This window comes from Paramisgurnus dabryanus, chromosome 15, assembly GCF_030506205.2.
Source record: "Paramisgurnus dabryanus chromosome 15, PD_genome_1.1, whole genome shotgun sequence".
Classification (NCBI taxonomy): domain Eukaryota; kingdom Metazoa; phylum Chordata; class Actinopteri; order Cypriniformes; family Cobitidae; genus Paramisgurnus; species Paramisgurnus dabryanus.
In genome coordinates, this window is record NC_133351.1 from 6,035,943 (window position 1) to 6,062,384 (window position 26,442).

Consider the following 26,442-nt stretch of genomic DNA (forward strand, 5'->3'; position numbering starts at 1 on the left):
GAGGTTCAGTCTCCACCACCACCTTCGCTGTGATCCAACAGCACGTTTATCCGGCTGCTTTCTTTTTCCGTTCCTCCGGTGGCAGGTAAGTAACTCTGATTCTAGCAAAAAATGTTTGAGAGCAATAAACCTTGACCTTAACCTATCCAAATTCAGCTTTAAATGTGATCATTAAAGTGATTCATTTGCTATGTTGTAAAAAGGACGCTTTCTCTTTCTATTATCAAGCAATTGAACTTAAAAATAATAATAATGAATCTTAATTTGCAGTAAGCCTTCTAGGGGTCTTCCCGGCAATGTTATTGAAAATATTTCTGTTGATCTATTATGTAATATTTAATCTTACTTTTTATAGTATGTATTGATGGGTTTTTAAGCCATAGTTACCGATATTGATACAGTTGCAGCATTGAACTTGAAGGGAGTATGAAATGTGTCTTACATATAAAAATATACGTATATATATATTGTTTGATATTTAAGTTTGATTTCATGAGAAAGTTTGCTGTTGTTGGTAAATGATTGCCTATAATAATCTTATTTATGCTGTTTAAAGTGCTTGAAAGCATTAATCATTTGTGTTGTAAACCGTAAACTTTGGTTAACAACAATATGTCGGATAGGCAATGATGAAGAGGAGGACTATTCATCAAAGTTATAAAGAGGAAGGCAGATATGTACACAACACTGTCAAGCCTGATCAAACACAGGTTGTCAGGTTATATAAAACATATTTTCCTGTTTGTTCTAGTAATGCTGACGATTCACGATACGCCTGTACTGTTATAACCGTGTACTGGAGTGGTTAAGACATTATCACACTAATATTACAACTTTTAAGATTTGGAAATACGAACCTTTGAACTGGGTAAAAAGTGATTGTCATCGGTGACATATGGGTCGGTGCAATTTGCCCGCACTACAGAGACGGCGATACGACTCGCTAATAAAAACCAACCATCCAATCGAACGCGAGAGATTCGGTCATCTCTGTTATCACGCCATATCAACATCTATGCTGCAAGGTACTAGGCAAACATAAAAAGATGCTGATAAGGAAGCTCATAAACTTTGTATAAGCACACAAAAAAGCATTTTCTTAGATACATAAATGCAATGTGTATACATACATGTAAAGTTAAATGCAATAATATGCAAACATGGCTGCTTATATGCAAATAAACAGATAGACATATAAAAGACACAAATCACATAAAAACATCACACATCAGCGTAACTTTAACGCACTTTTATCAGAGATGGAATGACCGACAGCAGCTTCCTGCTCACATTTGCCAAAACTGAAATGCCATTCAAATGCATGGCCACAATTAGAAAAATCTGTGCCCAGATAAATGAAGGTTACATCTTATTAGTGAAACCACAGATAAGAGATGGCACTGTTGATAAAATGTGGCTAGTACTTGAACATGAGATGAAGCAGTGGTCTTAGTTTTGAAACAAAGATGCTATCACTAAGCAGCACATGGTTTGTGGGATATTTAAAACAGATGGGTAGTGTGCACACAACACAAGAGAGCAAATGCAATATAATTCAATTTCACAGTTTCCTGTCTGTCATGAACTTTGTCTACCTTCATAAACATTTAAGTCACAAATGCAATCAGTTTAATAATAAATTAAAATGTGCTCGTTGTGCTAAAAAAAGGTGTAGTGCTTGTTCACTTCACACGGTGAGTAGTCATTCGCTTTGACTGTCTTAGGTGTAGTAACTTACTACACATTTGCATCAGATATAGGGCATCCGTTACTTCCTTTCTCACGGTGGTTTAGTATCTTTCTTCCTGTCATTACAAGTTCAATTTAAGCTGTGTCTGGGTTTACTGATGCGTGCTGAGTACAGTTTAGGCCACGTCTCCAAGGGCTTGTTGATTTTATTTTATTTTACTTGTTGATATGTTTCAATTGTTAATATACATAAAGGAACCCAAGGTAAAATATGTAATAAATAATATTAAATTTGAAGCTATTAGTAGAATGTGCTTTGGCAACTCACAGGCTCTGTGCGGGCAGCCACGGGCACCATGTTGGAGACCACTGGTTTAGGCCACTCCTTCTGTTCGCCTTGAATGACATTGAAGTACCCTAAAGGGAAATAAATGATTAAACAGACGTTTAATATAAAAAAAACAGCTCACCAAAAAAAAAAAAATCTGTTTTATTATTTACCCGCTCTCATGTCAACTGTATAGTCATATTATAAAGCTATATGTTTCAGTAATTTTTGGCTTTTAACAGCCAACTAAAAACTGTCCCTTTGTGTTTAGATTTAACGTAATTATTTGCTATGTCACATACAAAATTTGTTGCAACCCACATTAATGCCAAATAAATTCACATAATATTCATATTATGTAACTCATATAACTTATGATTTGTAATAAATGTCAACAAATAGTCCCTAGATGTCACCAGGGCATCAAAAAGTAAACTAGAATGCAAAGCATTCTGGGAACCAAAATAGGAAAAAACAAAAAAGGGTTAATGAGGATTTCTGGTTCCCAGAATGCTTTGCATTAGGCTATTTTGTTATAGTTTTATTCTGTTAAGATAAGACTTGTTAATGTTTAATGTTTATTTAACTTTGAATAAACTGTTGGCAGTATTTAACATACCTTTTAATCTACAGCAAGTTACAAGCAAACAATTTTTTTACAGTGTAGGGTACTGATTTAGAGACAGCTTTTTGACCATTTGTTCTTTCCTCTTCTAGGTATTTCTCAAAGATATAAGCTGGCATAATGCCACAAGACGAAGTCAAGACCGAGCTTCCAAAAGTCCTCAATAAAACTACACCAGGACTTCAGATATGGAGAGTGGAGGTAGGGTGAACATTACCTGCTTTGTCACACCAGCACATTCACCTTAAGGAAATCACTAATCGCTTTTCTGTTTAATCATTGCTCAGAACATGCAACTGGTACCCTGTCCACCTAAAACATTTGGACATTTTTATGAGGGAGACAGCTACGTAATACTCTACGTAAGTATCGCAGCGAAGATACCGCCGTCATTAACTTGGTTTACATCTTGGTAAGCTTTGCAAGCAAGCAAAGATCAATAAAAAGGGGAATGGCTGTGCTAACTAAGCATGTCAATTTTAGACTCACAAGACCAGCAATAACTTCACCTACGACCTTCATTATTGGTTGGGCAAGGACACCTCCCAAGATGAGCAAGGAGCAGCGGCAATATACACCACCCAAATGGATGATCACCTTGGGGGCATGGCCGTGCAACATCGCGAGACCCAGGGTCATGAGAGTGCAACTTTTCAAGGATACTTTAGAGATGGGATTGTGTAAGCCACCTCTTTACATTAGAAGAGACTTATGTAAATATGAGTGTTGGGGGTAACGCATTACAAGTAATATGCATTACGTAATAATATTACTTTTCTGAAGTAACAAGTAAAGTAACGCATTTCTTTTTAAATGTACACATTAATATTTAAGTTACTTTTAAAAAAAGTAATGCAAGTTACTTTTCAGTTTAATTATTTTAATTTAAAAATAAAGTAACTTAAAAGTAACGTAAGTATTACTTTCCATGAAAAGTAACCAAGTAACGCAATTAGTTACTTTTTTGAGGAGTAACTTAATATTGTAATGCATTACTTTTAAAAGTAACTTTCCCCAACACTGAATATGACAATATTTATGACAATATTTATGACAACATGTCGAGCCTTACAGTCATATATATATAAAACAGATTATGGACTATGCACTCTAAAAAATACTCTGTAATTTTCAACCCAGCTTTGGGTCAAAAAGGGACAAACCCAACCCATTGGGTCATAATTTAACCTATGCTAGATTGTTTTTAACCCATTGTTTGATCAAATATAAACATTTTCAGGTTAATTTAACTCAACCACTGGGTTTGTGCCCACAGTGTATTGTTGAGTTTAAAAAAAATCAAAAGAATTTTCCCAAATTATGTGTCAAAATAAGATTTGTCACCAAAAATCATTCCATTTGCTGAAACATAGTGAAAGTTGTGGCCAAATTAACCCTATAACTGTCACTCCACCCTTTTGAGTGGGGGGGTGAAAAGTTGAATTGCACATTCAAATGAATATAACTCTGGCAATTTTTGGGCTAGAAGCCTAATCTCGGTCTTGTTTTAAAGAAGACAATTTAAGGTTTTTCACTGAAGTGTCTGGAGGTGAAAATGTTAAACAGAAAAAAAATTATAGCAGTTTAAATGTATGTTTAATAATTAAAAATAATGCAGTATATATTACATTTATAAATGAAAGTATAAAAATGTAAATGTTTCAAAAAAGAAATAATGTAAACTTGAAGCCATACGTCTCAAGTAGTTGTGATCCAAATTTCAAGTTAAAATCACAAAAAATGTGGTTTGTGTAACTCTTTTTGTCGTTTTACCAACAAAGGCCACTAGGTGTCAACGGTTTGCTGTATACTCTTGTCACAATTTATTCAATTACTCTCACTGCATTATTATTACTGCTAAAATGTTTTAAAATATGAAAACTACATTCATAGAGCTTTCCAACAATATATAGTTTGTCAACATTTCTGAAGATTTATAATAGGATATAGTTTTATGAATATATAATAATTAATATGCATTCCTATGTGGGGGGGGGCATGTAACAAAAAAACTGTCACTACATTATTTCTATCATCAGATGACCTTGAAATATGAAAACTACATTCTAAGAGCTTTCTATTGATATATAGTTTGTCATGATTTTTTAGGTTTAGAGGAGGGGTTTAGTCTTATAAATATGTACAAAAAGTTGGCTCCACCTGTAGGCCCATGACCATTTACAAACTGACTCTCATAACATAATTTTATTCCCAAAATGATGATGATATATGAAAACTACACTCTTAGAGCTTTCAAATGATATATAGTTTGTCATGATTAGATACGAATTAATATGCAAAAAACTGAAGCAACAGTAGAAGTCTCGAAGGCGGAACAGTGACATATAGTAGGATTATCAATGTTTTAGGCGCACTCTTATCATATATGAATCAGTTACTCTCCCTACATAATTTATTTTATAAAACACTGAAAATATCTGTATTCTAGAGGCTTAGACCTTTCCAAAGATATATAGTTTGTCATGATTCGATAAACATTTACATCCAAAATATTGAAGTAAAGTCAGGTGTTCCTCAGGAGGAACGGCAAAAGCATCCTGTGATGAAAACGGCCCCAAAATATATAATTCTCCCAAAATTATGTGCAAAAATAAGATGTGTCACCAAAAATCATTCAATTTGCTGAAACATAGTGAAAGTTGTGGCCAAATTAAGACTCAAAAGCATCCTATGATGTGAACGGCCCCAAAAATATATAATTCTCCCAAAATTATGTGTCAAAAATAAGATTTGTCACCAAAAATCATTCCATTTGCTGAAACATAGTGAAAGTTGTGGCCAAACTAAGACTCAAAAGCATCCTGTGATGAAAACGGCCCCCAAAATATATAATTCTCCCAAAATTATGTGTCAAAATAAGATTTGTCACCAAAAATCATTCCATTTGCTGAAACAAAGAGAAAGTTGTGGCCAAATTAAGACTCAAAAGCATCCTATGATGAAAACGGCCGAAGAAATATATAATTCTCCCAAAATTATGTGTCAAAATAAGATTTGTCACCAAAAATCATTCCATTTGCTGAAACATAGTGAAAGTTGTGGCCAAATTAAGTCTCAAAAGCATCCTATGATGAAAACGGCCCCAAAAATATATAATTCTCCCAAAATTATGTGTCAAAATAAGATTTGTCACCAAAAATCATTCCATTTGCTGAAACATAGTGAAAGTTGTGGCCAAATTAAGTCTCAAAAGCATCCTATGATGAAAACGGCCCCAAAAATATATAATTCTCCCAAAATTATGTGTCAAAATAAGATTTGTCACCAAAAATCATTCCATTTGCTGAAACATAGTGAAAGTTGTGGCCAAATTAAGACTCAAAAGCATCCTATGATGAAAACGGCCGAAGAAATATATAATTCTCCCAAAATTATGTGTCAAAATAAGATTTGTCACCAAAAATCATTCCATTTGCTGAAACATAGTGAAAGTTGTGGCCAAATTAAGTCTCAAAAGCATCCTATGATGAAAACGGCCCCAAAAATATATAATTCTCCCAAAATTATGTGTCAAAATAAGATTTGTCACCAAAAATCATTCCATTTGCTGAAACATAGTGAAAATTGTGGCCAAATTAAGACTCAAAAGCATCCTATGATGAAAACGGCCCCAAAAATATATAATTCTCCCAAAATTATGTGTCAAAATAAGATTTGTCACCAAAAATCATTCCATTTGCTGAAACATAGTGAAAATTGTGGCCAAATTAAGACTCAAAAGCATTCTTTGATGAAAACAGCCCCAAAAATATATAAGTTTCCCAAATTATGTGTCAAAATAAGATTTGTCACCAAAAATCATTCCATTTGCTGAAACATAGTGAAAGTCGTGGACAAAAAAGGACTCAAAAGCATCCTGTGATGAAAACGGCCCCCAAAATATATAATTTTCCCAAAATATGTGTCAAAATAAGATTTGTCACCAAAAATCCTTCCATTTGCTGAAACATAGTGAAAGTCGTGGACAAAAAAGGACTCAAAAGCATCCTGTGATGAAAACGGACCCAAAAATATATAATTTTCCCAAAATACGTGTCAAAATAAGATTTGTCACCAAAAATCATTCCATTTGCTGAAACAAAGAGAAAGTTGTGGCCAAATTAAGACTCAAAAGCATCCTATGATGAAAACGGCCGAAGAAATATATAATTCTCCCAAAATTATGTGTCAAAATAAGATTTGTCACCAAAAATCATTCCATTTGCTGAAACATAGTGAAAGTTGTGGCCAAATTAAGTCTCAAAAGCATCTTATGATGAAAACGGCCCCAAAAATATATAATTCTCCCAAAATTATGTGTCAAAATAAGATTTGTCACCAAAAATCATTCCATTTGCTGAAACATAGTGAAAGTTGTGGCCAAATTAAGACTCAAAAGCATCCTATGATGAAAACGGCCGAAAAAATATATAATTTTCCCAAATTATGTGTCAAAATAAGATTTGTCACCAAAAATCATTCCATTTGCTGAAACATAGTGAAAGTTGTGGCCAAATTAAGTCTCAAAAGCATCTTATGATGAAAACGGACCCAAAAATATATAATTCTCCCAAAATTATGTGTCAAAATAAGATTTGTCACCAAAAATCATTCCATTTGCTGAAACATAGTGAAAGTTGTGGCCAAATTAAGTCTCAAAAGCATCTTATGATGAAAACGGCCCCAAAAATATATAATTCTCCCAAAATTATGTGTCAAAATAAGATTTGTCACCAAAAATCATTCCATTTGCTGAAACATAGTGAAAGTTGTGGCCAAATTAAGACTCAAAAGCATCCTGTGATGAAAACGGCCGAAAAAATATATAATTTTCCCAAATTATGTGTCAAAATAAGATTTGTCACCAAAAATCATTCCATTTGCTGAAACATAAGTTGTGGCCAAATTAAGTCTCAAAAGCATCCTATGATGAAAACGGCCCCAAAAATATATAATTTTCCCAAATTATGTGTCAAAATAAGATTTGTCACCAAAAATCATTCCATTTGCTGAAACATAGTGAAAGTTGTGGCCAAATTAAGACTCAAAAGCATCCTATGATGAAAACGGCCGAAAAAATATATAATTTTCCCAAATTATGTGTCAAAATAAGATTTGTCACCAAAAATCATTCCATTTCCTGAAACATAGTGAAAGTTGTGGCCAAATTAAGTCTCAAAAGCATCTTATGATGAAAACGGCCCCAAAAATATATAATTCTCCCAAAATTATGTGTCAAAATAAGATTTGTCACCAAAAATCATTCCATTTGCTGAAACATAGTGAAAGTTGTGGCCAAATTAAGACTCAAAAGCATCCTATGATGAAAACGGCCGAAAAAATATATAATTTTCCCAAATTATGTGTCAAAATAAGATTTGTCACCAAAAATCATTCCATTTGCTGAAACATAAGTTGTGGCCAAATTAAGTCTCAAAAGCATCCTATGATGAAAACGGCCCCAAAAATATATAATTTTCCCAAATTATGTGTCAAAATAAGATTTGTCACCAAAAATCATTCCATTTGCTGAAACATAGTGAAAGTTGTGGCCAAATTAAGACACAAAAGCATCTTATGATGAAAACGGCCCCAAAAATATATAATTCTCCCAAAATTATGTGTCAAAATAAGATTTGTCACCAAAAATCATTCCATTTGCTGAAACATAGTGAAAATTGTGGCCAAATTAAGACTCAAAAGCATCCTATGATGAAAACGGCCGAAAAAATATATAAGTTTCCCAAATTATGTGTCAAAATAAGATTTGTCACCAAAAATCATTCCATTTGCTGAAACATAGTGAAAGTCGTGGACAAAAAAGGACTCAAAAGCATCCTGTGATGAAAACGGCCCCCAAAATATATAATTTTCCCAAAATATGTGTCAAAATAAGATTTGTCACCAAAAATCCTTCCATTTGCTGAAACATAGTGAAAGTCGTGGACAAAAAAGGACTCAAAAGCATCCTGTGATGAAAACGGACCCAAAAATATATAATTTTCCCAAAATACGTGTCAAAATAAGATTTGTCACCAAAAATCATTCCATTTGCTGAAACAAAGAGAAAGTTGTGGCCAAATTAAGACTCAAAAGCATCCTATGATGAAAACGGCCGAAGAAATATATAATTCTCCCAAAATTATGTGTCAAAATAAGATTTGTCACCAAAAATTATTCCATTTGCTGAAACATAGTGAAAGTTGTGGCCAAATTAAGTCTCAAAAGCATCTTATGATGAAAACGGCCCCAAAAATATATAATTCTCCCAAAATTATGTGTCAAAATAAGATTTGTCACCAAAAATCATTCCATTTGCTGAAACATAGTGAAAGTTGTGGCCAAATTAAGACTCAAAAGCATCCTATGATGAAAACGGCCGAAAAAATATATAATTTTCCCAAATTATGTGTCAAAATAAGATTTGTCACCAAAAATCATTCCATTTGCTGAAACATAAGTTGTGGCCAAATTAAGTCTCAAAAGCATCCTATGATGAAAACGGCCCCAAAAATATATAATTTTCCCAAATTATGTGTCAAAATAAGATTTGTCACCAAAAATCATTCCATTTGCTGAAACATAGTGAAAGTTGTGGCCAAATTAAGACTCAAAAGCATCCTATGATGAAAACGGACCCAAAAATATATAATTTTCCCAAATTATGTGTCAAAATAAGATTTGTCACCAAAAATCATTCCATTTGCTGAAACATAGTGAAAGTTGTGGCCAAATTAAGACTCAAAAGCATCCTATGATGAAAACGGCCGAAAAAATATATAATTTTCCCAAATTATGTGTCAAAATAAGATTTGTCACCAAAAATCATTCCATTTGCTGAAACATAAGTTGTGGCCAAATTAAGTCTCAAAAGCATCCTATGATGAAAACGGCCCCAAAAATATATAATTTTCCCAAATTATGTGTCAAAATAAGATTTGTCACCAAAAATCATTCCATTTGCTGAAACATAGTGAAAGTTGTGGCCAAATTAAGACACAAAAGCATCCTATGATGAAAACGGCCCCAAAAATATATAATTTTCCCAAAATTATGTGTCAAAAATAAGATTTGTCACCAAAAATTATTCCATTTGCTGAAACATAGTGAAAGTTGTGGCCAAATTAAGACACAAAAGCATCCTATGATGAAAACGGCCCCAAAAATATATAATTTTCCCAAATTATGTGTCAAAAATAAGATTTGTCACCAAAAATTATTCCATTTGCTGAAACATAGTGAAAGTTGTGGCCAAATTAAGACACAAAAGCATCCTATGATGAAAACGGCCCCAAAAATATATAATTTTCCCAAAATTATGTGTCAAAAATAAGATTTGTCACCAAAAATTATTCCATTTGCTGAAACATAGTGAAAGTTGTGGCCAAATTAAGACTCAAAGCATCCTATGATGAAAACGTCCCAAAAAATATCTAAAGGTTAATAGACATCTGCATTTTGCAAATATGTTGTAACTTTATGTTGTATTGAGTCTTTAAATATTTTTTGTAAGAAATTAAGTTTGTATGATTCTTTGGCTCATAACTTCCTATTCTGAAATTATGCACAATTGATCAAACTGACATGAGCAATAAATGAATAGAAGAATCAAGTCTATTTCATATCAAAGTATGTTTCAGTAATGCAGTTATTTGGGTGGGTGGGTTGAATATTGCATTGCAAGACCTTTAAAACATTTGGGGAGGGCACTTCAAATGTGGTCACCCTAGTGCTCTACATTGTGTTAATCCGGGCCTGGTGTCACACCCTAAGCTTATGGTGTACCAGTTTATAAATCACATTTGCAAGGAGGTCAAATTTTTTGCAACTCCCTTTTCTCATACTGTGGGAGGCAGATGACTTTACATCTGCTCATATTTTATTTTCACAATGAATCAATACACCTCTTTTAAGGAAGTTTACACACTTGAATAGGTTTTTGAAAGTTCACACTGGTATCATAAAGTTAATTATTTTATTTCAGATACAAAAAAGGCGGGGTCGCATCTGGAATGAAACAAGTAGAGACCAACACATATAACATTCGCAGACTGCTGCATGTGAAGGGAAAGAAGCAAGTGGTTGCAGGGGAGGTGAGAACGGACACACCCAGATCACAATAGAGGAACTCAACTATACATGCCCACCAATGGTCATAGTGTGACATTACTCCCTCTTTCTGTTATAAGTAACGAATTATAGATGGCATTGTTTATACAGTCACAAAGCATACAAGAACATGAAATATATCATATTTTTTATATATAATATATATTACTGCTGATAACTTAAGAAAAACTTAAGAAATGATTTAAAAGCATTTATTAGTATATTTGTAATGCATGAGATTTGTATGTTTATAAATGTTTTAAAAACATTTCAAGTCATTTATTGGCTTTCCTACTCTCTAGAAATGACACACTTTAAACTACCATGTAAAGTAATAAAATCAAGTAATAAAATAAGATGATGTATATATAATCTCTGTACTTTATAATCCCTCTGTGCTCAGGTGGAAATGAGTTGGAACAGCTTTAATAAAGGTGATGTGTTCTTGCTAGACCTGGGGAGTCTGATAATTCAGTGGAATGGACCCAATAGTAACCGTACGGAGAGGTTGAAGGTAAACCACGATAACTTAAATAAGCTTTATATAACATTGACTTCTAGTGGTTGAACTTGGTACCACAGTCTAAATTAAAAAAAATTGGAGATGTTGCTTCCCTTTCGGGTTGCCATACAAATAGAGAAGTGCAACTGAAAATGGAAAGCATAAGTTTATCTGCTCATTTTTAAGTTTACAATGTTTTTGTTGTCTGTAAATTACAAACCCTGCTCATGTGGATTTTTGTGTAGCTCAATCTGCAGCTTATGTCGGAGTTTGCGCCCACCGGAGGTCGCAATTATGGGCCATTGCGGTCTCATTTAAGCAACCGTAATAACTGCCAAACAAGCTGTCGAAATACACTATTGGGTATATTGGCAGTGGGTAGGATCAAACGAAAACAAAAACAGACATTCTGACCCCGGAAGCCGCATTTAAAAAAAATAAATAACTGGCTATAGCTTTGTTTTTCAGAGAGACAGATTTGTGAACTTAGAATGTTTCTTAAATGTCTACGAATATATTATAGTGTTTTTTTATTTAGTACAGTGAGAAACCTACATATAGCTCCTTTAAAAATGATGAAAGTATTTTATGTTCTTTATACTTATTCTACATTTGGACAATAAAGGGGTGTGCACATCACAGCTTTTAAATGCGGCTGAAAATGCCAGACGGACGCCAAATGGCAGCTTTTTTTTCAGCTGACTGCCAGCTTTTTAGAGCTGAGTGCTTTGGTTGATGTGATACTTCTGCTTTGTTCATCAGTCGTTGAACGATGTGCTGGTTGGTTGTTGTGATGTTTATCCCACCCCTACTCCATTGTGATTGGACGGCTGTGTGAGAACTGACATTGACGAACTTAGCTTTTCACCCCAAGTTGAAAATGTTTCAACTTTTTTGAAAAGCACAGCACTTCTATTGGAAATAATCGAAAACAAACGCCGGCCTCCGGTGTAAAAACTTTGGTGTGCACGCCCCCTTAGGCAGAGTTTCACATGCAAGACTAAAACGCATGTTTAAGTTGTCTTAAATGGATAATTCACCCAAAAATAACATTTTTGTCATCATTTAGTCACCTGACCTACAGCACGAGGACAACACCTTATGTTGTCCACGTGCTGTATGAGTTTTTTTATTCTGTTGAACACAAAAGATTAAGGGCCCTATTTTAACGATCTAAGCGCATTGTTTAAAGCGCACAGCGCAACGTCTAAATGGGCGTGTCCGAATCCACTTTGGCTAATTTAACGACAGGAAAAATGGTTTGTGCGCCGAGCGCATGGTCGAAAAGGGTTGGTCCTATTGTAATGGGAGAGTATTTTGGGCTCTCATCCTCTTTAAAGGCAAGTTGCGCTGGCAATATGTCTAATCCCTATTTAGATGACAGACTTTGTAAACTGAAAAACTAAGCGGAGGAAGAAGATCCCCAGTTTAAGATTAATGTTAAATAATTGTGTTGTTTTTCACTTGTATTGAAATTGTTATTTTTTTATTAAAACCTTTAAAACCCGTTTTCTTTTAGTCATGGAAGTAAAAAGCAGGCTTGTAATTGCTTTAAATGTATGGCTATCCAATATCATCAAAAAATTATTTACAAGTATGTAAGATAAGGTTTGTACTCTAAAAATACTTTATTTGTAACAAACAGGAGATAAAGAATTTACAAACGGCTCTCCGCACGTTTCAGCACTTTGGACAGCGGTTTTTTTAGCAAATTACTTTTTTTAGCATTACTTAAAAAAATTTCTCATCTCACCATATCCGCAGGTACAGATTCATCATATACAATAAATCCGTGAGGTAGCATTAAAAAAAAACATTTAAAAACAGATGCATTTGTTTAAAGCAAAGCATTTAGGCTGCAGGTGAAGCAACTCTTTGCGCCTTCTAACGTCTCATAATTAGTCCTCATTTATGTCCAAGGACTCAATAATAATCTTTTACATTCAATCCTTTAATCTTTCATATTTAAAAGCATTTTTGTGCTGCTGCGCATTCATGTACTGTGTGATAAGCAAACCCGCGTTGTCCTCCCGTGTATAGGCGCATTTTACTAATGCGCTCTTTAAATAACATAAAACACATTGCGCCATTGACTTTAGACTTTAGAGCAGGTTTTTGTTGGTCAATGGCGTAGTCTATTTTAGTTGCCTCAAAATAGCAACGCGCCAACAATGCGCCTGAACACACCTCGTTTTCAGACCAGAACGCCCATGGGCGCAAAAGGGGGCGCAAATGCATTTGCTATTTAAGCAACGCGGAGCTAAATGTGAAAATTAGGGTGGAAACTAGCGAAAGACACTTGCGTCGCGCATTGCGCTGCATTGCGCCGGGTGTAAGATAGAGCCCTATATGATGATTATAAATGATGATAGCACATTCATAAAAAAACAATTTATCCATTTACTTCTATATGGAATAAATAAATACTATGGAAATCAATGGGTACCGTTAACTGTGTGCTTACCATTATTTATCAAAATATCTTCTTTTGTGTAAAAAAAGTCATACGGGTTTAGAACAACATGAGGGAGAGTACATTTTTTATGAACTATCCCTTTAAAGGGACACTCTACTTTTTTTTGAAAATATGCTCATTTTTCAGCTCCCCTAGAGTTAACCATACGATTCTTACCGTTTTGGAATCCATTCATCTGAACTCCAGGTCTGACGGCACTACTTTTAGCATAGCTTAGCACAATCCATTGAATCTGATTAGACCATTAGCATCGCGCTCAAAAATAACCAAATAATTTCGATATTTTTCCTATTTAAAACTTGACTCTTCTGTAGTTACATTGTGTACTAAGACAGACGGAAAATTAAAAGTTGCGATTTTCTAGGCAGATATGGCTAGGAACTATACTCTCATCCTGGCATAATAATCAAGGACTTCGCTGCTGTAACATGGCTGCAGGAGGCGCAATGATATTACGAGTGCTCCCCTGCGATTGAAAGATACTAAGGGGACTATTTTTGGCTACTGCGTAACATCATTGCGCCTCAAAATTAAAAATCACAACTTTTAATTTTCCGTCAGTCTTAGTACACAATGTAACTACAGAAGAGTCAAGTTTTAAATAGGAAAAATATCAAATCTCTTTGGTCATTTTTTAGGCGTGATGCTAATGGTCTAATCAGATTCAATGTATTATGCTAAGCTATGCTAAAAGTGGTAGTGCCAGACCCGGAGATCAGCTGAATGGATTCCAAAATGGTAAGAATCAAATGTTTAACTCTAAGGGAGCTGGAAAATGAGCATATTTTCAAAAAAAGTGGAAGGTCCCTTTAAGAGAAACACCATATTATAAAATATATCCGTGCCATTGTTTTGTCTCAATACGCACACCAGTATTTTATTCTAAGTCACATTTATTAAAGCTACTTAAATGTTCTAATTTAATCTGTAAAACCAGGCTTATGTAAAATCCTGTTTTCATAGGCAATGAATCTAGCTAAGGACATCCGTGACAGAGAGAGAGGTGGTCGAGCACAAGTGACTGTAGTGGAAGGAGAAGATGAGCAATCTTCAGAGGAAGCCATGAAATTGATGAAACAGGCTTTGGGAGAGAAAAGAAACATCAAAGAGGCCATTCCAGATGAGATTGTAGATGAGAAACTGAAAACCGCCATCAAACTCTTTCAGTAAGTTAGACTGTGGTCCAAATTTAAACATGTAGCGTTGTGGTGACGGAAAAATAACACTTCTTTTTTTGTGTGTTAAAAGTATTTCAGATGCTGAAGGAAGTCTGGTAGTGCAGGAGGTGGCAGTAAAACCCCTCACACAAGACCTACTGAAGTCTGAGGTAAGACCGACCCTGACCCCTGCCCAATCAGCATAAAGCAATAATACCATATAAAGGCCACGGTGATAGCAGAGCCTCCTACGATATTTATAGTCAAATGTCACTCTTAACACTTATCTGTTCACAAGAATTTTTATGAAACCACAAGTGGGTGGAAAATGAAATAGTTTGACCCATAAAATAATCAGGCCTATGATAAGAGAACATCTGTCCCCATTAGATAAATGTGTGTACTCCTACATAGTTAATGACAGAACAATCAAACATAATAGTGCTTACATTTAGGATTAGTGAAGTCGTTTTTCAAAGGTGCTCGCCAAGCACTAGCATTTTTTCTGATTTTCACAAAAGTTTAATGCCTTCCAGAAAATAATTAAACATACAATATATAAAATGGAGGAACAGACCTCTGCTTTCGAAAAAAAATAGACCGTTTTATTCTATCTTCATTTTTTTTCTTTTATCACCTCTCAAATATGGGTATGTTTGTTCAAAAGTACCAATTTTTAAGCAAAAAGCTGAGATAATTGCATTTTTGTAAAGGACTTTTGTTATAGATCAGGTTCAGTGCGTGATCAAAACATACACTGAGTTTTCACTGTTTTTGCATTAGTGCATGCTTCAGTGTTTTATAAGTTGGGTATGAGTGCCACCTAGAGGATAATAGCGGAAATATGGATTGCCGTAAAAATCGTCATTGGCAGGGAAGCATTTTCTCTTAATTGACCTATGGCTAAGCTAAACCCCCTAAACTCGACGAGCCAATCACAGTGTGCATAGCTGACCCATTACACTCTGATATTCTCTGCTTCCAAATCCATTGAAATGCATTGCAGCTCAGCCCCTCCCTGTTCTAAAAAAAACAATCAAACACATTGTTTTCTATTAGTATGCGCACACCGGAGCCCAGCTACGAATCAGGAAGTTGCTCAAATCCCTGTGGCGCCACAGAGCGCCACTCACATAGTTTAACATTAAATAACATCATATTTGTTCCAAATCATTAACAATTAACGTTGGCTGCTAACGTATAATTTGCATTTTGAAGTAGACACTATCTGACTAAGCTCGCGCTATTTAATGTGCACTTCTGGTGTATGATACCTCCGAGTTGTCCTAGACACGACGCAGCGCTTCTCGTCCGGTGTGCGACCCCCTTTACATTAAATAACATCATATTTGTTCCAAATCATTAGCGATTAACATTGGCTGCTAACGTATATTTAGCATTTTGAAGTAGACGCTGTCTGACTAAGCTCGGTCTATTTAATGTGCACTTCCGGTGTACGAAACCTCTGAGTTGTCCTAGACGTGCCACAGCGTTGCGTGTCTGAGGTGAAACCCCCTTTAGACCTGTAGATATTTAATTTGATCATGATGGCAACGAGATGCAGTTTATAGCATTTACACTGTGACCTGTAAATTTTTGCCTGGAGCTGAAGCTTTTCATCGACCTTCTCAAAAATTAAATTAATATAACCCTCCAATGCATAGCTAAGGCCCTTTTGGTGACTTTGAGATGATATATTGTCTTTCTGTCTCCAAAAATTATTATGAAATGCCTCCTACTGTGACAACCAAATATTGATTGATTGTCTGAGTAAGTGGAGGGGGTGTGGCTTAGCCATAGGTCAATTGACGAGATAATGGTGGGGAATGTGTTAAAGAGCCCATATTATGCCTATTATGTCCATTTTTACAAGATGAAATATAAGTCTCAGGTTTGCCTTGAATGTGTCTGTGAACTTCCAGTTCAAAATACCCCACAGATCATTTGTTACAGCATGCAGAAAAGCTTTTGGGTAAAATTAACCAGTCATTCAGTGGCCATGGGCGGGGCTTTATCAGTGTGACATCACAATAACAAGAAAATCATAAGGCATGTCTAATGGGGCTGTAATGGGGATTAAAAAGGGTATAGGTGGATTTTTTATTGTAGGGTGGTTGTGTTCACACACTGCCAACACACATGTATGTCTAAACACTTGTAAAAGTGTATTTTGCATAATAGGTGCACTTTAAAGTGGAACTTGGTTTTAAAATGAAGCTAAGGCATATTTTGGTTGAAGGGAATGGGGCAAAAGGGAAGCAAGTCTTGATAACATCAGCTATAAAGGAAAGTTGTATCAGAGTTAGATAATTTTTTTGCATCTGAATTAAATAATAAACGTGCCCATAAATTGTGTAATAAAACTGTAGAGTTTAAATGAAGAAGTGGTATAAGCAAAAGGGAACATCACAAGTCATCCGGAAACATAGCAAGGAAACATAAGTTCTCTAAATAAACCAATGAAACAAAAGTGAAACTTTTATGGGGAAACTAAATCAGAAATATGATTTCTATGGCAGGACTGCTATCTGCTGGATCAAGGTGGAATCAAAATCTTTATCTGGAAGGGCAAAAAGGCATCAAAAACTGAAAGGGTGGAGTCTCTAAAGAAAGCAGAGGTGAGTGTTGATGCTTTCCATTACACATGGACCCTTATTATGTACATCAAATCCTGTTTATTATGCAAATTAAGTAAATCATTTACAAAGATCTCACTTAATATTTTGCTGTTCTAGGCCTACATAAAAGCAAAAAATTATCCGTCATCCACGTATGTGGAGACAGTAAATGAAAGTGCAGAATCAGCAGTGTTCAAGCAACTCTTCCAGAAGTGGACGGAAAAGGGACAAACAGTCGGACTGGGCTCCACACACAGTAAAGGAAAAATAGGTAATGATTTTTAAAAAATATATTTCAGATGGATTGCAAGAACTTTAAGAGACCAATCTTAAGTCTTATGTGTCGGTTGCTCCATCTTTAGCCAAAGTGGAGCAGATCAAGTTTGACGCCACCTCTATGCATGCCAGGCCTGATCTGGCCGCCCAACAAAAAATGGTGGACGATGGTTCAGGGGAAGCTGAGGTCAGTAAAACCTTCTTTTCATTCATCTTTATTAAACAGGACTTGTAAGTCACTACAGTGTTTTAATCTCTCAGGTATGGAGGATAGAGGACAATGAGCCTGTCCCTGTTGACAGAAAGTGGCTCGGACACTTCTACGGTGGCGATTGTTACCTCATTCTCTACAAATATGAAGTCAACAGCAAACTACACTACATATTGTACATGTGGCAAGTATGTGTATCTTACACTTTTATTTAACTCTTCATTATACATCTAAAGTAGAGGCGAGATAAAGACACAACATGAAAAACAGAATACTGCAAAAAAATGATTTTCAAGAAAAAAAATTCTAAGTAATTTTGTCTTGTTTTCAGTAAAAATATCTAAAAAAAAATTAAATTAAGATGCTTTTTCTTGATGAGAAAAACGACCCAAGAAAATAATTTTAGTTTTTAGACCAAAAATATAAAATTTAAGTGATTTTGTGCATAAAACAAGCAAAAAAATCTGCCAATGGGGTAAGCAAAAAAATCTTGAACATTTTTCTTAAACATTAAATTCAAGAAAAATTTAAGAAAAAATAACTTACCCTATTGGCAGATTTTTTTTTGCTTATTTTATGCACAAAATCACTTATATTTTATATTTTTTTCTGAAAACAAGACAAAAATAAAGATGTATTTTCTTGGGGAAAATGACCTGGGAAAATAAGTCTAGTTTTTAGACAAAGAAAAAAATAAAATGTATGTGAATTTGTGCTTAAAACAAGCAAAAAAAATCTTCCAATGGAATAAGAAAAAAAATTCTTGAATTAAGGGGTTGTGTACACCAAAACTTTTAAGCCCGCGGCCGGCGCATGTTTTCAATTGTTTCCAATGGAAGCTCGGCGTTTTTCAAATAAGCCAGCAGCTAGCGGGTTTTTTCTGCGCTGAAAACCGGCGCTCGGCGGTTTTTCCGCGCTCGGCGCTGAGCGTCGAGAGTTGAAAGAGATTCAACTTTGGGAGAAAAGCTCCGCTCGTCAATGTCAGTTCTCACACGGCCGCCCAATCACAGTGGAGGAAGGGCGGGACATTACCACAGCAACCAACCGGCTCGCAGCTGAAGTATCACAGCTACCAAAGTGCTCAGCTGAAGAAAGCTGGCACTCAGCTGAAAAACAGCTGGCATTCGGCGTCCTCAAGGCGTTTTCAGCCGCGTTTAAAAGTTTTGGTGTGTCCAGCCCCTAAGTGTTAATGAAAAAAGTAAACTTATTTCAAGAAAATATTTATTTTCCCATTGGCAAATTTTTTAAAAGTTTATAATATTTTTTGTCTAAACATATTTTGCTCATCAAGACAATACATCTTAATTTTTGAATTTTTTGATATTTTTATTGAAAACAAGACAAAAATACTAAGTAAGAAAGTCATTTTTTGCAGTGTATTCTAAGAACTAAGGCCTGTTTGAAGTGACTCAGTGACCCACGGACTTGTGAGCAAGAAAAAAAAGTGCATAAATTCTGATATTTTCAGATCAGCCTCATTCTGAAATAAATTGGATATGAATCGGATACATGCATTCACATCCGCAATGTAAACAGAAAGACCAGATATTCCCATTTTAAGTAAGTCATTGATAAAGCGAGGTTGGAAAATGACATCATCTCAGGTGGACACCACCCGCGATCACATGACTCTTAGCAGTGCAATGGAGGACGACGGCCCCACTTAGTGGACTAATGTTAAAGTTTAATGAATGAAGCTCTATTATCTTGTATAATCATTTTGTCTGTGTCCATTGCATTTTTGTGACATTTTCCTTCTTCTGTCACACTACTGTACCTTGAATTGTTTTGAATTGTGTTTAGTGTAAATGCAGTCGCTTCATGATTTAAGCAGCTCATCAAAAATTGGGAATTGGGCATCAAGATTTCTAGTGTAAATCCAGCCTAAGACTCTTTTCTTTTTCTGTTGGTGATATTTTAGGGTCGTCACGCAAGCACAGCAGAGCTGACAGCCTCTGCATACCAGGCTGTAATTTTGGACCAAAAGTACAATGGAGAACCAGTGCAAGTTCGCGTACCCATGGGAAAGGAGCCCATGCACCTAATGGCCATTTTTAAGGGTAAAATGGTTGTTTATGAGGTGGGTCTGTCAGCCTATTCCTTTAGAATTTTTTTCGGTTCAATATTTAGAAAAGGAAACATGCAAATGTAACACAGAAAATTACCCAAAAAAGACAGTTTCCTGTTTTTACAATGATCCTGTTTTAGCTCTCAAAGTAGAATGCATGTGGGTGGTTAACCTGCTTAAAATTGGCCCCCCACCCAACACAAACATCTGCAAAAAAGCCTTAATCGTTTGTGCATAGTGATTGAGACTATTTTGGCCAACGTTTTGTGGTAGGTAGGGGGCCAACAGACTTAAAGTGCATCCCTACACCGTGTTGTATTTGCTTTGACTAATTAACAGGAAGGAAGTTCCAGAGAAGGCTCCACCCAGTCTAATAAGCCAGTAAGACTGTTTCATGTCCATGGCACAAATGAGTTTAACACACGTGCCACTGAAGTGCCACCCCACTCATCTTCTCTGAACTCCAATGATGTGTTTGTACTTAGCACAGAGAAATCCTGCTATCTGTGGTACGGCAAGGTCAGTATATTAAAAAAAAAAGAGTAATCTTAAGAGTGCATTTCTGCAAAAGAGAGGCATCAATATGCCAGGCATAATTTCCGGTGCCATCCATGCAGGGCTGCAGTGGAGATGAGAGAGAGATGGCTAAAACGTTGGCTGACATCATCTCAAAGAGGGAGAAACATGTTATTGCCGAAGGTCAGGAACCTGCTGACTTCTGGGTTAATCTTGGTGGAAAGTCCCAGTATGCCAGCAGCAAAAGGTAACGTAACGTTTGCAGATTTTGCACAGACTGTAAATGCACCAAAATTTGATGTTGCACTGTGTTTCTTTGTTCTCATGGACAGACTACAGGATGAGAACATCAGTATTACTCCAAGGTTATTTGAGTGCTCCAATCAAACGGGTCGCTTTGTAGCGACAGAGATTACAAACTTTAATCAGGATGACCTGGATGAAGATGATGTCATGTTGCTCGACATCTGGGATCAGGTGAAGATCACTGTACTTCTTCCAAAAATACCCTGCAAAAAATTTCTTTCTTACTTAGTATTTTAATCTGGTTTTCAGTACAAACATCTACAAAAATTTTAATCAATAGATGCTTTTTTATCAGTAAAATGACCAAAGAAAATAAGTCTAGTTTTTAGAAGAAAAAAATTTAATATAAGTGAATTTGTGCATAAAACAAGCAAAAAGTCTGCCAATGGGGTAAAGCATTTTTCTAGAATTTTTCTTAAATTAAAGGCTGGGTCCATGATCTCTGAAACCCAATTTTGGCATTTGAAATGACCTAAACTGGAATCTGGACCTTCTTTTGATAGACCCGCCCAACACATACGCAACCCAGGCAAAGATACACTGCAAAAAATTATTTTCAAGAAAATTATTTCTTAGTATTTTTTCATGTTTTCAGTAAAAATATAAAAAAATTCTTAAATTAAGATGCTTTTTCTTGATGTGCAAAATGACCCAAGAAAATAAGTCTAGTTTTTAAGACCAAAAATATCAAATTTAAGTGATTTTGTGCATAAAACAAGCAAAAAAAATCTGCCAATGGGGTAAGCAAATTTTTCTTGAATTTTTCTTGAATTTAGTGTTTAAGAAAAATGTTCAAGATTTTTTTGCTTACCCCATTGGCCGATTTTTTTTTGCTTGTTTTATGCACAAAATCGTTTAAACACATCTTAATTTAAGAATTTTTAGATATTTTTACTGAAAACAAGACAAAAATACTAAGAATTTTTTTACTTGAAAATTATTTTTTGCAGTGAATCGGTTACACTGCAAAAAATTATTTTCAAGAAAAACATTTCTTAGTATTTTTGTCTTGTTTTCAGTAGAAATATCTAAAAATTCTTTAATCAAGATGTTTTTTCTTGAGGATCAAAATGACCTATTGTTTTTAGACAAAAAATATATAATTTAAGTTAATTTATTCTTAAAACAAGCAAAAATATCTGCCAATGGGGTGGGAAAACTTTGCTTGAATTAAGTGTTTAAGAAAAAGGAAAACTTATTTAAAGATTTTTTTTTCTTACCCCATTGGCAGATAATTTAGTTTGTTTTAAGCACAAATTCACTTAAATTGTATTTCATCTAAAACTAAACTTCATTTTGCTCATCAAGAAAATTAATCTTGATTTAAGAATTTTTAGATATTTTTACTGAAAACAAGACAAAATACTAAGAAAAGCACTATTCGGACGGGATTAGTTTTCCAAACGACGTTTGAGTTTCAGCGTGTCCCCCAGGACGTCTGTGATTTTATGTACCGATTCGGACGGGATTAAAATGATGCAGGCTATTCCAGAGATGGGAGTGTCTGTTTCATGCATTTGGGCGTTGCAGTAGCACGTGCTCTGGATACGCGTGTTTGTAATGTTTAATATTTTGCTTTAAATGTAAAATCATGACAGAACATGTAATTTATTAATTTAATTTTAACAAATCAAAATAAAATATACAAATCCTACTAAAGTAACATTAGCCTACGTGTTTTATATAACTGTCTGCTTATAACAAACACAAAATAATGAAGAAATAATGATTAATACAATTTTATATCTTTATTAATTAACATTAACATTCCGGAGTTGAACAACTTTGAACGGAGTTTCTTATAATGTTAATGATATATCAGTGTTTAGTCTTAACAGTGTATGATATTCAGCTCGTCTTGATTTAATTACTTTATTTTGCCGAATGCGAAAAAACATTCATATCTGAATGAATGGGACTCAGGAAATACAATATACGCGCATTAGTAAGACCTTACGGCAGATCAAGTTGGCCAAAACACGAAATGAACCGCGTTTTCAAAAGATATTGCGGGCAAACACAGACATTTGCATCCGGACGGGATTAAATTTCTCAGAGGACCTCTGAGTTCGGCGAAAAACAGTAGGTAAATTGCTCTGGAATTTTTACGGAGGTCGTCAGAGAAAAACACAGACATGGCCGATTCGGACGGGATTAAAAACACAGAGGACCTCTGAGAAGCACGATTTTCTCAGAGGTCCCCCTGTAAAACTAATCCCGTCCGAATAGGGCTAAAGTCATATTTTGCAGTGTAGACACGCCCCTTACTGCTGAATGGCTACAAGTGCGTTTTGGTAGTCGGCCCGACTCCCTTTTCCAAAGTGTTTTTCAAAAATCACATACCCCGCTGTTAGGTGTTTAAAAAAAGATTAAGGCTGGTTTTCTGATTGGGAGATTTTTTTTTACTTGTTTTATGCACAAATTTACCTAAATTTGATATTTTTTGTCTACAAACTAGATTTATTTTCTCAGATTATTTTGCAAGAAAATGCGTCTTGATTTAAGAATCTTTAAATATTTGCACTTAAAACAAGACAAAAATGCTAAGTAAGAAAGTAATTTTTTGCAGTGTAAAAAAGAAGAACAATAAATTAAATTTTGCATAAAGGACAATAATAGCCTAAGTAATTAGGTCACACGTTCTCCCTGCACAATGTGCCTTCATTTGGTTTTTCGGGGTGCAATGTGACCTGAGCATCATGAGACTGAGCCATGTATGTTTATCAGGTGTACCTGTGGATTGGCAAAGGTGCCAATGATACGGAAAAGCAAGAAGCAGTGGTTACAGCACAGGAATATCTGAAGAGCCATCCTGCGGGACGTGACCTGGATACACCTATCCTGGTGGTGAAGCAAGGGTTTGAACCACCCACCTTTACAGGCTGGTTCCATGCCTGGGACCCACAGAAGTGGAGTGTAAGTAGCTTACATGAGTTTACCCCTTAACCTTTCAGCCTATGAACTAACCTCCAAACATGAGTACAGGGTAAAGCTCAGGAATATCTCTGATTCTCTCTTAGGGTGGAAAGTCCTACGATCAGCTCAAATCAGAGCTTGGAGATGCAACTGATCTTATCAAAATTACAGTGGTAGGTACTCAGTGTTTTTTTATTAACAAGCAGATCTTTGGATTTAGTAACATTTAAAATTAATATTAAGCATGCACTATAATTGGTGGTTTTCCCCACTATCGTATATCTGCCAATTGTTTAAAAACAGCCAATGACAGCCTCAGAAAGGACCAGAAAATGCATCAGAACTGATCAGTAATGTGGAAGATGCATAAGACCTCTAAGTAATCAGTATCGGCACAGATATTTTGTATTGGTGCATCCCTAATTATTATATTTGTTTACAGGATTTTACCCAGTCCTCAAACCAAAACAAAACATCAAACTCAAAAGACTCTGCAGGCTCTGTAAACGTGATACCTCCTCCTGTCAATGAAACATTTCCTCCAGAAAAGCTGGTGAACTGCGTGAAAGAAGATCTACCCGAGGGAGTCGATCCCACAAGAAAAGAGGTAAACCTGTCCACAAACTGAAGCTAACTTTTTAAAAACCGCAGATGTGATTATCTCAGTCTGGTCTTAGCATTTTGGGGGCCTTAAATGTTGTGAATAATGAACGATAATATGAATCTAGTTATTATGAATATCAAATTCATCTACTAATGCACACCTCTGCTGTCTTTGCAGGAATATCTGTCAAATGAGGATTTTACACTGGTCGTGGGAATGTCTCGTATGGATTTCTACGCCATGCCAACCTGGAAGCAGCTAAACCTGAAGAAAAGCAAGGGCCTGTTTTAAAGAGCACAAAAATCCTTGTGCCAGGCTGCCTTTTACATTTAATTTTTGAATGCCTATGGCGGTAATGCAAAACTACAGTTAAGATCACTTCTTTTAGATAGACGTATGTGTTTACATATAAATTATTTAAATATATTATTTTTTAAAAATTGACAGTATAAAGAGAAATTGCAATATTTGAAATGAATGTTATAAAGGACAAATTAATTACCTTGAAGTATCATTTAACTGAACATATGGAATGAATGGGACAATATGGGAATGTTTTTTACACGAGTTGTATTGAACCTGCATGGTGAACTGCCGATTTAATTTGTCCTTGTGGATGCATTTGAAGCACTGAATAAATGCTGATTTTCTTTAGTGGCTAAAGCACTTCAATAACACAAAAATAAAAGTTGTATATGAGTTTATTTGATGTTTAATTATTAAAGGAAATTTCTTTGGTATCAGGTTTTTTATGTACACAAGAGGCGCACCATCTGTCCTAAGGAAAAGTCAATAAATGGGTAAAGACCTCATTGTAATGGAAAATCTTTTGTCACCTTTTTGTTAATCTATATATTAACACATACACAAATTCAATACTGTATTGTTAAACTTGTCCGTGGCCTTGAGCAAAACATTTCACTCTTTCAAAAACAAAACGGTAACCTACCACTGCTGCACTAACTGTCATCATATTGCATGGAGATTAAATCTTGTGAATGGTAGTTACAGTTAGAAAACTTTTTAGCAACAACCATCAAACAAGGACTAAAACACACTAACTTTGTAATGCTTTAATAGTAAAACGCTGGTAAAAGCTAATGATTCATATAGATATTTGTAATTGATACAATAAGAATATGTCAGTAAATGTTGGGTCTTTTCAGCCGGGTTTGGTTATTCATAGAGTTAACATTGCAGACAAAACGATATACAGTAAGAAAATGTACTAACCTTGACCTGGTTGTAATCCTTGTACTATTACTCTAGGTGGCGTCGTTGCAAAGATAAAATGAGATTTTGTTCGAGTCTTGTTTCCTTATTCTGTAAAGATTGTAAAGAAAACACAGTTTCTTAGCGCCATCTAATGAATAACTAGCATAACTTGCATAACAAATGCAGAACATGGTGCCCAATATTTATTTTATATTTGTACATTCATTGGCTTCGCTTCTTTTATGTATGTTAACATTTTAAACATTGATGAAACATATCAACACGTAAAAGTAAATAAGTAAGTAGTCTAAAAGAAAACTATTTTCAGACTAACTTTATAGAAAAAAAAGTAGCCATTCATTATGGTAGCCCTTTCTTATAAAAAGGTTAGAGACCCTTTTTCAAATATTTCTTGCCCTCACTAAACTGAAATAAAACTGTATGAAGAGCGTGTAACTGTTAATTAAAGTAAATAAATAAATTACAACAAATGGTAAAAACATACCTGTACATCTTGATCTTACTAACCGAGGTCTGACTGAAATAATTGTCTTTTGAAGTATATCAAAATGGGTAAAATAAGGTTCTAATTTCAACTAATTATTAACCAACTAATTAAAACTAATAATTGTCATTTTTAATGCTGATATAACGTTAACTTACATGTGAAAGATTGAATAAAAGGACAGTCTCAGCCGTGTCTGTCAAACTGACCGTTTGCATTTTAACTGTGTGAGCGCGCACCAAACAAAGACCAAAGTGTCGCGTGCTGGATATATTATGGGAAAATTCACTAATAATACTTTTAATTACCACTGTTGGCTGT

At 35.0% G+C, this 26,442-nt stretch overlaps 1 protein-coding gene across 1 annotated transcript; it reads left to right on the forward strand.

Annotated features, from left to right (window-relative positions):
* vil1 (villin 1) lies at positions 1-25,210 on the forward strand. Its single transcript, XM_065252251.2, has 20 exons — positions 1-85; positions 2,735-2,843; positions 2,930-3,004; positions 3,126-3,322; positions 10,627-10,735; positions 11,155-11,265; positions 14,693-14,895; positions 14,978-15,056; positions 17,406-17,504; positions 17,622-17,775; positions 17,867-17,967; positions 18,042-18,179; positions 19,913-20,071; positions 20,399-20,578; positions 20,677-20,822; positions 20,908-21,052; positions 23,609-23,797; positions 23,902-23,970; positions 24,240-24,404; positions 24,579-25,210. Exons 2-20 carry the CDS (start codon positions 2,763-2,765, stop codon positions 24,690-24,692), a joined length of 2,514 nt encoding a protein of 837 aa, XP_065108323.1. The 5' UTR covers positions 1-85; positions 2,735-2,762; the 3' UTR covers positions 24,693-25,210.
* The last annotated feature ends 1,232 nt before the right edge of the window (positions 25,211-26,442 follow it).

Excerpts from the sequence above, each read along its gene's own strand:
- vil1 (XM_065252251.2), top strand. The coding sequence starts at position 2,763 with ATGCCACAAGACGAAGTCAAGACCGAGCTTCCAAAAGTCCTCAATAAA. Across the intron at positions 15,057-17,405 it reads AAGACCTACTGAAGTCTGAG|GACTGCTATCTGCTGGATCA; the intron begins GTAAGACCGACC and ends TTTCTATGGCAG. Across the intron at positions 17,968-18,041 it reads ATGGTTCAGGGGAAGCTGAG|GTATGGAGGATAGAGGACAA; the intron begins GTCAGTAAAACC and ends TTAATCTCTCAG.